General features: G+C 40.7%; 1 protein-coding gene across 13 annotated transcripts in view; it reads left to right on the forward strand.

Moving 5' to 3' along the window:
- The window catches only part of Akap13 (A-kinase anchoring protein 13), a 306957-nt gene that overhangs the window by 64990 nt on the left and 229274 nt on the right, over positions 1-12693 (forward strand). For all 13 annotated transcript variants that reach the window (XM_039105531.2, XM_039105543.2, XM_039105541.2 and 10 more), the window contains exon 2: positions 12327-12370. In XM_039105531.2, the coding sequence (XP_038961459.1) occupies positions 12338-12370 (33 nt within the window). In that variant the 5' untranslated portion in view covers positions 12327-12337. The remainder of the gene's footprint in view (positions 1-12326; positions 12371-12693) is intronic.

Below are 12693 nucleotides of genomic sequence, written 5' to 3' on the forward strand. Positions count from 1 at the left end.
TAATATATTTTAATAAAAAATAAAAATGAAAGAATTTCTCTTTTCATTTTTTCTGTGTTAATGTACAGCATACAAAACCATCCCCTCTCCTCATCCGTGGTCATATATCCCTAAGGTACTCATGTTTCTGTATGTGGAAAAGTTTAAACATGACTTAAGAGTCCGGTCTGGGTTCAAATTCTAGTGGCCTGTATATATACTAGTAGTAGAATGTGTTACATTTTTTCCCCTAAAGTTTTAGATTTTATTTATTTTATTTTATGTCTGTGGGTGTTTTGCCTGCATGTATGTCAGTTCACCATGTGCTGCATGCAGTGGCCACAGAGGCCAGAAGAGGGCGTCAGAGCCCACGAATGAGCCATCCTGTGGGTGGTGGATTTGGAGCCCAGATTCCCAGGAACAGTAGTTATATGGCAGCTCACAGCCTCCTCTGACTGCCAGTGGTTACAACACAGTCTTAAATTTGGGTGGCCTTTAATCCTGGCAGAGGCAAGTGGATATCTCTTTTGAGTTCCAGGCCAGCTAAGGCTGCATAGTGGCACAAAACAAAGCCCATGGTTGAGTTTTAGACACTTGTTGTTGGGGGATGCCGGAGGAAGCCAAAAGCATTGAATCTGAAGCTGGGTTCTAGGCATTTATGAGTTGCCTGATCTGGGTGCTGTGAATGGAACTCAGGTTCTCTTGCAAGGGCAGTATGTGCAATGGTTACACTGAGCCATCTCTCCAGCCCCCAGATCTATGTTTTGTTTGAAACAGGGTCTTGCTGTGTCTCCTTGGCTAGCATGGAACTTGCTGTGTAGACCAGACTGATCTCTAATTCAGAGATCTCCCTGCCTCTGCTTCCTGAGTGCTGAGATTACCACATCTGCCAGGTCTGCATTTTTTATGACAGCCTTGAAATGTTATTTAAGAGAGGGAATTTTCATGCATGTGTTGTATAATGTTAGCATATACAGAGTTTTTTGATAATACTTTTCTTTTAAAGGTATTTAATAATACTTAATACTTTTCTTTCAGCATGTCGCCCAAAGTTGCAGATTCAGTTTTGGTTAGAGCTGCCTTACATGTTAGAGATGAGTGAGGGACATCTTACTCCATGTGTTATAAGAGGCTCCAAAACATTTCTATTACTTCAGAACAATGTCTGTCTGCCTGTCTTTCTGTCTGCCTGTCTTAGTGACATTTTCTACAAACAGGGTTGATGGTGTTCCACACAGGTTCTGTTGGTTAGGAGTACTTTCTTGGTTTGTAGAGGACTCAGGCTCATTTCAGGCTCTAGCTCCCTCTTCTGGGCTCCTCTGACTTCTGCATGCATGGGATACAAAGACTCTTGCAGGCATGCATGCAGACACATGCACACAGGCACAACCTTTAAAAACAACAACAACAACAACAACAACAGCAGAACGCTCACTGTTTTGTGTGTGTTATAAAGGTGAAGAATTCTCCAGGGATTCTTTAGATCAAAAATGTTTTGTGGTTAAAAAGTCCCATTAGAGGGGCTGGGGAGATGACTCAGTGGTTAAGAGCACTGACCGCTCTTCCAAAATTCCTGGCACACACCTCTAATCTGGAGGCAGAAGCAGATGGATCTCTGTGAATTTGAGGCTACCCTGGTCTACAGAGTGAGTTCCAGAACAGATAGAGCTACACAGAGAAACCCTATCTCCAAAAGCCAACCAACCAAATAAACAAAAAACCCAAGTAGGAAATTGTTGAAAGTATTGGAATTGTTTCTGTAGCATTTTCGCTTCATTAGGACACTCACAGATACTTTAAGTCTTAGTAAACACAGGTCCTTCTGACTTTGAGATCATTTTGTAAGTTGTCATCTCTCCTATTTTACAGTATCATTGTTCCCCAAATACTATTGTGGAATCACATCCTTGAATATAATATTTAGCTACAAGGGATTTTTTCCCTTAGTTTAAAGTTAATGCTATCTGCTTTTAGCTTGTTCGTGACTTCTTTAGCCTCTGTTCTCCTTGTGTAATTCATTTGATGGTGCTCTTGTTACGTGTCTAAGCTGGTAGGCCCTGTGGCTCTGTTATGTCAGGCCCAGCAAGAGAGCCACAAATAGGGCCTGGGGTTTGTCCTGGTAAGGGGTGTTTAGGCTTTCCAAGTGGCTGACAACTTAGCCCATTAGGCTGCTTATTTTTTACATAGATGGGAGGGAGAGGAGAGGAAGTATAAAAGCATGAATTTGGCAGTCTCTGGACCGGATATCTATTTTAACCCCTGTAGAAATCAATTTACATGTTTCACAGCTGAGTATGAATTTTCTAAATTTAAAGTTTGCTCTTACTACCATAGGGATAAATGTCAGCACTTAACTGACTTTGTGGGGTTTCTCTCCCTTGTCTGGATGCCTAGGCCACTTAGCAGTTTCCTGTCCTTTGAATGACAGGATACAGCTGGTGCCTAAATTCTCACCTGTGGAATGACCTTTGGGAGTTTCCTTCTCCATTGAGACATTTGCAAAGCAACAAAAACCATATTTGTAGGAAATCATAGGCTTTGTAAATATCAAAAGATAATTGAAATAGTGAACTTGTGTATTCCTCTCCCCAGAGGAGAAACACCCAGCCTTGCCTTTAGCTCCAATAGTGTCTGCTTATCGTCCAGTCTTCAGCCTATTCCTGTCGTGAGGAGACATGAGAGGCACAGAAATTCAGAATCTTTTGTTAGACAAGTTAATGCTAGATTTTTCTTCAAAAGGCTGCGTATATATCTTGATCATATTTATCACCCCCATTCCCCCCCAAAAGTCATTAAACACCTCCACTTTATACCTCCTTGCCTCTTTCTCGAACTTTTCTTTCACCACATAGTCTAATTGGTGCTGCTTACTGGAATATTGACTAATGTCCTTGGCTTAACCTCTTACATGTAACCATAGCTTCGATGAAGAATTCATGAGTGCAGTGTCTATGTCATGTCCATGACAGTTTCAATGGCACTCCTCCCTATCCTCTTCTGTAACATAATGTAATAAGAGGTTATTTCTGTCCCCTCTTCAAGAAGTGCCCCACGCCCTAATGGTTGAAGGGGTTATATCTGATCACTCAGTAGTCACTTACTCTAAACACTGACCAGTTGTGAACATTCAAGGTGCCATACTGGATAAGATGGTTGATGTCTTTCCTCTGACAGCTGCCTGCAGAACATCATCTAGCCCTATGAAAACTGGCCATCAAGGGATGAAGTTTTAAAGTCATTTTTAGGTTTCTTTCTGTCTGTTTTGCAACCAAACTGTGCTGTGGTTTTGGCCATAGGACTATGCTATTTAGTTTTAGAGGACACCTGAAGCAATGGCAGTCGCCTACATTGCCCTCTGACTATATCCCACCTGGCACCGAGGTTTTTGTTTAATAACTCACTTCTTCTAGAAGCAGCATTACCCACTCAGGCAGGGTATTTATATTCAAACCCCTTTAAAAGGATTTTTAGAAGTTAACTTACAGAATATTGCATCTCTATAAGCTCTTTTCATAGTCCTTGGCTTTGGTTTGCTCCTCTCCCATTCCTCCTGTCCCTTGTACCTCCACCTCCACTTTTAATCCCCAATCTTCCCACTCCTATATCTTTTTCTTTTTTTTTTTTTTTTTTTTCTCGGAGCTGGGGACCGAACCCAGGGCCTTGCGCTTGCTAGGCAAGCGCTCTACCACGGAGCTAAATCCCCAACCCCCCCACTCCTATATCTTGCATCACTTGTAGACTACCATTTCCTTGCCTCTAAAGACCCCTTCCTGCTCAGTCTCATGGACCCTTTGTCAATTCTCTTGTTTGTTTGTGTTGTTGTTTGTAAAGTGTTTGTTTATGTGCCCAGCACATGTGTGGTAGTGGTGAGAAAGGCACTACAGAGTGAATACCTGTAATGTGTAAGTTATCAAGGTAAGGGCAGAAGTCAAGTGCAGAAACAAGAGAAAGTATTACACATTATGCTACTTACTCAGACGATTGTGGGGTTGGATTACAAGTAGGAATCCTTTAATCATAGTCAGGGTTGAGGGTGTTAGCTGGAGAAACAGTTAGACAGGGCTGAGGTGTGTAAAGGGACAGGAAAACAGGAGTACTTAAGGTTGCATATATAATGAGACCTTGAACACTACTCTGAGACGGCAGATACCCAGGACAGTGTGGATGACCTCTGAGACTTCCCTGTGATAAATAGTGTATTTAACAGAGTACTGTTTCTGTTTACTCGACAACTTCCTGAGCGTGGCCCGGTACTTATGATCATGGATTAGTATTAGATATTAGAATGTAGGAATTGATCGTAATGTAAGATTAGCCGTGAAATGGTTGTCATGTCATTCACACCCCGTGTTAGGAACAAGGACTTAACTTATTGAGTGTTTCCTTATTGTTATTTATTTCTATTTTACAAACAGGAAGGTAAAGTATGGTAGAGCCTTCCCCACAACATGAGCTAGTGCACTTTCTCATTCATGAATGCACTAGGTCACGGCAGTTATTAAGTATATGTATTTTACACCAACTGCGTATTATTCACTTCATGGGGATAAATGTTCTAAAAAAAAAAGTAAGATGGGCCACATGCATCCCCTAAATGGAGCATATAGTGTCTTTCGGAGAAGTTTCTTGAGTCTTGGCATGTTACTTTTAGTGCTGTGCCATAAAAATTTAAGAAAAGGAATTAATACCTCAGAAGAAGCCTTATAAAAGATTGCTTATCCTGGTGTATGAGAGTGTTACAGAATGAAAATGGTGTTTTAGGAAGGTTGAGTCAGAGAGTGAGAGTTGAGTCTGGAGAGATTTTCTCAGGGTGATAAGGCTCTGGCATCCAGTCAACAAGCAGAGACAGGCAGGGTGGCAGTGGTTCCTCCCAGGAAGGAGCTTGATCTGTTGTGTTGCTGAGACCCTTTAAGGTACAAAGGGTTACTGGGCTCAGGCTAGGGTCACAGTGAAGAACACAGTGCTGGTGCAGAGCAACCAGGATGCCAGACTGTGCTGGCTTTGGGGAGGCCATGGTGGGAATCCGCCTGGTCTCAGTGGTTGTGGTCTACAGTAGCTTCTCCGCTTTGTCTGGGTGGGTTTGAGTTGGGGCCTTGTGATTGCAAACAGCTTGCTCTCCACTCATGTGAGTCTTTGGGCATCCACTTGTGAATAATAAAAATGTGAGCTGAGCTTTAACATTAAGAAACTCGATGTGGTTGTGTTGGCATGGCCATGGTTTCTTTATATAGCCACAACACAGGCCGTTCATGTGTTCTCTCCTCTCTATCCCATCCTTTCTTTGTAAGGTGATTCAGGAGGCATTCAGATGTATAGGAGGTTTTCCTCCTGTCTGCTTTCCATTGTTTTCTGCTTGTACTTTATGTGTGTCGGGGTCAGAAGCCCACGGTGCTCTCACAGCTTGAAATGCTGCTCTTTGTGCTCTGTGCATTCTCCATGTCCACGTGGTGAGACTTGCCTCTTGATTGCCTCCTCCAGAAATGGCTGCTTGGGATCCCCTTTCTAGAGAGTTCATTGCTCCATCCTAACCATTGTAACATTGTTACTGTTCTCATTGCATGCTAATTTAAATACCTGTTTGTATGTACATATTCCTTACTAAATTGGTAGGATGAGACATAAAAATTTTATTTCTAGAGTCAGTAATTAGGTTTCATCATGAAATGTTGTAGGAGCTCAGAAAAGTGAAAGGATTTTCTTTGCTCTTTTTATATCATTGGGTTGTATGAATGTAATAAAAAGGGAGGCTCTGATATGTTCTCATAAAATTTAAAATAATTTTCTAAGGTGAATGTAAAAAAAAAGTTCTGAATTTTTTAATTTTCTCATACTACTGAGAAGGCCTCAAGTGTGCTAGGCAAGTACTTTATAACTGAGCTACACATTCAGACTAAAGTTGTGATTCTTTAAAGTAGTATAGTTTCCTCATTTACAGTTTTTATTTTTATTTATTTCTAAGGTAAAGGTGTTCATTATTACTTTGATTTGTGCCTAAGTATCTACTGCCCTAAATTTGTGGTGACAACCCAGCATTGACCACAAATAAATAGATAAGCGAGTGTACTCGTGGGGTGTTTCCTTGTTGGTGTCTTAACTTATGTGGATCCATTTGCTTCTCTGTTGAGTATTAGTCTACTTTAGAGTCTTCATTGTTTTCATATCCTTCCTACCTTCTGCTGCTCATGGGAAATTCTTGCTCATTTGGGTCAGTGCTGTTTTCCCCCTTCCTTGACGATTAATAAATAAGTACTGTGTCATGTGACAGTGCTAGTTGGACAGAGCAAGGCTAACTGCCAAGTTAGCAGGGGATCAGATCCACGTTGAGGAATTTCATCATTTCCCAAAGTGTGTGGGCCCTGACTGCAGAGCAGAGACAGTGTCACATGTGGTTCTTGATTTTGACTTTAGATAGAGTGAAAGACTATGTTACTTAACAAAGCTTTGAACTGCTGCCCTTGAAATAAGCTTCGAGAGTCACTTCATACAGCTGGCCACTCAGTAATTAATGCAGTTGTAAACAGAAGCAAGCACACCAGTCCACCCCAAGGTGTGTGTGTGTGTGTGTGTGTGTGTGTGTGTGTGTGTGTGTGTGTGTGTGTGAAAGAGAGAGAGAGAGAGAGAGAGAGAGAGAGAGAGAGAGAGAGAGAGAGAGAAGAGAGAGACAGACAGAGAGAAACCCCATTGATGCTACATACACTTTATTTTTTCCTTTTGACTTAGAATTTCATGTTCTAGCCTCCCCAACTTCCCAGCCAATACACATTTATAGCAACCAGCCTGTGTTCCTAGGAATGTAAAGATTCACTGGACTATGGGTTTGTTTGTTTGTTTGTTTGTGTTTTGAGCAAGAGCTGAACATTTTTTCTTCTACCAGAATCCCTTGCATGTATGCATTCTCATTTCCATGCTTACTCCCACCATACATTTTGTGGGTTCTAGGAATTGATGGTAGCTTAGTGCTTAGTAAAGGCTTTGGCCAGGAGGATTTACTTGAAGCATATTCTGTAACGTAGGAACTCTGACAGTAGAAACCTTCTGTATATACTTGTCTGAGTTCTTAATTGCTCTCCTTCCCTTCTAGAACTTGTGGCAGATGTGGAGGATACTTTGTTTTTAAAACCACTGTAATTGAAGTTACACGTTTTGTTAGACCTAGACAGGAGGTCTCTAGTAAGCGAACAGAGATCACAAAGTTTATAAGTGAAATTACCCAATAATCACGTCAGGCCTGTAAAGTGCCTATCCCCAATTTCTGGAATGCTTCATTATAGGCTTAGAGTAGTTTATTTATGTTTTCAGATATGTATGTATTTATGTGTAATATATATGTGTGTGTGCGTGTGCGTATATATATATATGATGTACACATTCTGTAAAGACCATTAGTAAAGATTTTAATTGTTTTGTTTTTCTTTCAGTTTTACACATTTTGCAAACTGTCATTTACACATTTGCAATTCAGATATGTGTTGAAAAACTACAAAATTAATATTCAGATTTTATTTGAATAGTTAAAGGTAAGACAGCTTGGAAATGAAATTCCCTATAATCCCCAAGGACGCAGGCTCTTCCTCTGCTTTACTATGATGTCTACTTTTGGTGTTCAACTTGAATCATCTGGAGTGACATGGCTCTGTGTGTGTTTTTGAGGAAGTTTCCAGAGATGTTTAACGAAGGGAGGGAAAACACACTACAAGTATACACCTCCCAGGTTCAGGACCTTGTCTGACTTTAAAGGGGGTACTTCGGGGAGCAGGAAGCCACCTGAAACCAGCATCCATCTCACTTCTGCTTCCTGACTGCACATGCAGTCTGATCAGCTATCTGTCTATCATTCTGCCGTGATAGACTGTAGCCCCAGATTGACCCCTAACAGACCTTTCCTCCCTGCAGTTTCTTCTTGTCAGGTATTTGGTTATAGTGAGAAATATAACCAGTAGACTTACCAACTCTTAGTATTTGTTACCGATTTTGTCCTATGGTTTCTGTATTATTTTAGAATTTAATTTACATACCAGTCCATTTTAAGATGTTGTCAGAAAGATATCTTTGGGTACTTGAAAGTTTCATTTAGTATTTCATGGTTTTCTGTGAGACCAAGAAATCACAAAATGGTGAAGCAATGGTTTTTGGTCTATCTGTTAATGTCCTTTAGGCTCTGTCCCTGGTTTCTATATTTTAATTCTTCCACCAATCATGTAGTACATGCAGTAATTATATGCCCTTTCTGTGATAAAGAGCCTAGGATTCAGGTAAGCAGCTTGCTGTAGGAGGAGTAATATGTTGAGGAGTGGAGATTTTGTTGAGAATGCTGTGGATCACCTCCTGTTGCCTTTCCCACATCAGCACTTGTCTGTAGCTGATAGCATTTGGGGTACATGAAGCCTCAGATGGGTACAGAGGGCTACTTGTGCTGCAGGGGTCACACTAGCTTTTAACCAAAGGTTGTTACCACGCTGGCTTGCTGGATGATTCTGCTGTTTTTTTTTTTTTTCTTCTACAAATAAAGCTTCCTTAAATGCAGATGTATTTATTAATTTTACATACTGCATTAGAGACATGAACCATAAAACTTCAAATATCTGCAGTCTGGTCTTCAAAAAAAAGTGTCTGTGAGCACCATAGTTACTTATGTGTACTCTTCTTGTAGCCTTTAGATTTCTCACTCATTTATGCAACCACATTGTTTCCTGTCCCCCCCTTTCTCTCAGGTCAGTCTTAGAGCTATAGAATTTCATGCCTTAGTTTCTGTGATATCTTGTATAGTGATTAAATTTCTATACATCATCTTTGGCCATACCACCCTGAACATGCCCAATCTCATCTGAATTCCTACATACCCCTTTATAAGCAATAATTTAAAAAATTCCAAAATGTTTATTATTGCTTACTTTTGTAAACACCGCACAGCTAACTGTAGCAGTCTAATCATGGTGTCTTCACTGTACCCTAGGAAGAAAAGACTGGTAGTAGTTTACATCAAAGTACAGGAGAGTGTTAATTTATATGACTGAGACAGTTGGATTAAAATTGGATGTGTCTTGTCTTGACATAAAGTGAATATGCCACTTTTATATAAGAGTAAAATAGGGAATTTGTGTTCCCTCCACATTATAAAATAAAGCGGGAAGGACAGAAGCCCCTGGTCACTGTCACTCGCATATTTCATGCCCATTGCAGTTAGGGCCCATTTTAACTCTTGTTTTACAGAGTTGTAGATTTGTGAGCATACTTCATAACAGCATATTGTTTGAGGCTGAATTTTGGTATTTCTTTTTAGTTCAAGTGTTAGACAACTTTCACTGTCTGTACTCTGTATTGTGAGCAGCTCACAATTCAGAGATTCAAACAACACATTTGAATCTGCGATTTGCTCTAGGTTACTGGCTAAGGAAGACACTGTAAAGCTTTCTTTTTTAAAAATTATTTGATGAAATTATTAGGTGTTATTAATAAAGCATTTCACTAACTTTCCTTTGCAGAAGGGCTTAGCAGATCTTGTTGTCAAAGACTCCTAGTTGGTGACATGGGGAGAAACGTCTACATGTTGATATTAGACAGATTTCGGCTCTTTTCCTCTTTTGTCCTTATGCTAAGTAATTCTTTGAATCAGTGAGATGGGGAGAATAGTATGCTCTGTGGAGAAGGAATAAAACATCAAATATAGAGTGCTGTGAAAGTTAGTTCTCTTCTTGTGTGTCAGCATTTAAGGAGCCTAAAAGTCATCCAATTCCCCAGCCATTCCTGAAGCCTTCTGGTCATTGCTTTGATTCTTTTTGACAGATGGATTCTTTCTTCGGCCCTGTGTTGCCAATATAACAGTGATCTGACTCTTTGAAAAGTGTGGGTGGGTAGACACTTTGTTGTCCTTCTTTAATCCTTGTGTTGGAGCCCTGTGGTATGGGACTGGCTTTATAGCACATCTTATAAGTTTATAATTCTACACTATTGTGACAGCATCAACCTGCCTTCCCTCATGTGATTCTCACCAGTACAGTAGCAGTCACTTAGAGAAGCCACTTGAAACCAGCATTATATTTTTCTTAGCAAATCCATGAACATTATATAAGATGGCTAATGAGTCAAACTGCTTCTCATCACAGATGCTGCCAGCCCTTAGTCCTTTTGGATTGTTGGAGTATTAATTTCTATGTCTGTGTTACTCGATACTATTTTACTGGGTATAATATGGCAAAACCATTTCATAAATTAGTCAAGGCACATTGACTCATAAATTTATATTTCTCCCAATTCTGCATCCCAGACAGGTCTGCAAAACCGATTAAAAGACCAGTAGCTTAAAACTAAATGGATATTTAATGCACTGAAAAGCTATTCAAGCCCATCAACATTTTTTTTAAAGATTACTATGTATGTAGATTTGCTCACTTGGGTGTAGTTTCTCAAAGAAGCCACAGGGGGGCATTGAGTCCTCTGGTGCTGGAGTTACAGGCAGCTCTTAAGCAGTGGCTATGGGTGCTGAGAACTGAACTCTGGCCTTTTGGAAGAACAGCGAGTGTTCTAACTGCTGAGCCACCTCTCCAGCCCCTAACCATTTTTTTTTTTAAATCTGTGTTTCCTATTTGAGTATAATGGCCTGAAGTATACTTACCTTTTCCATTAAAAAGAGCTGATAGATTTTTGATCTTGGTTTTCAGTGATTTGAGTACCTCTAAGTACAAAGTCCTTAAATGAATACAGGCAAGGAGGAAGGAGCACTGCAGGCCCGAGGACAGTAACACCGTGGGGATTTGACTAGGGAGCAAGCAAGGGAGGCTGTAGAGGTGCCTCATCAAATACGGGGGCTGCCTGTGACCTGGGATTGGAACTGGGACTGGGACTGGGACTGGGACTGGGACTGGGACTGGGACTGGGACTGGGACTGGGACTGGGACTGGGACTGGGACTGGTTGGAAATGATTTACTACTGGAGTCATGGAGTCCCACCTCCCCAGTGTATGGTAGTTGCTTTGGGGGTGAGTATTGATCTCCTTCTCCCTCTCCTTCCTCTCTCCCTCTCCCTCCCCACACACACACACACACACACACACACACACACACACACACACACACACACAGAGAGAGAGAGAGAGAGAGAGAGAGAGAGAGAGAGAGAGCGAGCGAGCTTGATCTGTGGTAGTTCTATGAGGATGCTTATTTTGAGAAGTGTTTAGATTATTTATGATCATGAAAACTTGACTATTGAAAACCTCTAACTTGTGTGCTTTTGAAACCTGTGAGAATCCGTGGTAGCAGTTTACCTACTCTTTTTTGATGTTTCTGTACGGCTATAGGGTTGCAGGTTAGTATTTGCCTTAATTTATCTATTATGAATAAAAATTCAGATGGATGAAGTTCTAATCAAGTCACTTTGGTTCCTCTGACTCTGATGAGGTCAGATCCATTTATTATATTCTAGGGCGAAGGACCTGCTGTTCTGATGTCTTAATAAAATTACCATGCTAAGCTTTTAAGAGTATGTTACTCTTTTTCTCTTTTGGAGGGCGGTGTCTTTTAAAAGTTTTTTTTATATTTTCAAAGTTATGTTACATCATTTCTCCTCTTCCCTTTTTTCCCCAACACCTCCGTGTTGCTCCTCTTACTCTCTCTCAAGTTTATGTCCTCTTTCTGTTTAGTTATTGTTGTTGTGTATGTGTGTTTCTAAATATATAATACGACTTGCTCAGTTTGTATAGTGTTACATGTATGAATGTGTTTTCAGGGCTGACCGTTTGGTATCGGACAATCACTTGGCCCCCTTCCCTGGGGAAGATGGTTTCTCCTGTTCTTGGCATTGCTTATTTACTTAGAGTTTTTGTGTAGGGTTGAGTCCTGGTGGTGGTGGTGGTGGTGTGGTTTTTGGGTGAGAATTCAGTTACAGAAATCTGATCATTGATTTTAGCTGTTAAAGGCAAACTGTAGCCTTCCTTTTCTGAGGGAAAGGCAGACCTGGATAGTGCTTTAGTGGTCTCTGTCACTTACCTTCGCCACGGACTTCCTCGTGAGGTTTTGGGGACATGCACTGGCAAGCAGTAGCTGATGAGCTTTGGCTCTCATGGAAAGCTCAGCTGAGGATGTTTACTGTGAAGCTCTTGACCTTGATTCTTCAATCTGAAAACTCACCCTCTTCCGAAGGGACTAGAACATAAGTATTCTGTAGCCTTTGGACTGCTGTCTTCTTAAATCTCCAAGGAGAGATGAGTGTACACCACTGAGACTTGGGGTTATACTCACAGAGCCACGGGTTACTCGACAACTGTTAGGTGGCATATTTTTTTATATTTTGGTTGACAACTTTGGGTTCTATTCTCATCTATTTCTTCTTTTTTTTTTTTTTTTCGTTTCAGTGTCCTGGGTCATGAAACTTAGTCCACAACAAGCTCCATTATATGTAAGTAAACAGCGTGGTTTATTTTGATTCTGTACTTACTGTGTTTGTTTACTAATAGTTAACTTGAAATCTCGTGTAGAAATTAGGAACATTTTTACATCTATACACAGTTTAACTGATACAACAATACACTCATGAAATGAGCCTAAATGACCAATATGTCCATGGCACTGAACTGAGAACAGTAGTATTTTACTCTTTGAGGCCATCTAGTCAGTCTGGTAGGATGCTCACATGAAGCGGCATGCCCTGCAGGTGGTACAGAGGTATCTATCGTCCACCTGGAGAGCATTTCTGTAAGAATAGGCTGGAGATCTTCAACT

This window comes from Rattus norvegicus, chromosome 1, assembly GCF_036323735.1.
Source record: "Rattus norvegicus strain BN/NHsdMcwi chromosome 1, GRCr8, whole genome shotgun sequence".
Taxonomy (NCBI): Eukaryota; Metazoa; Chordata; class Mammalia; order Rodentia; family Muridae; genus Rattus; species Rattus norvegicus.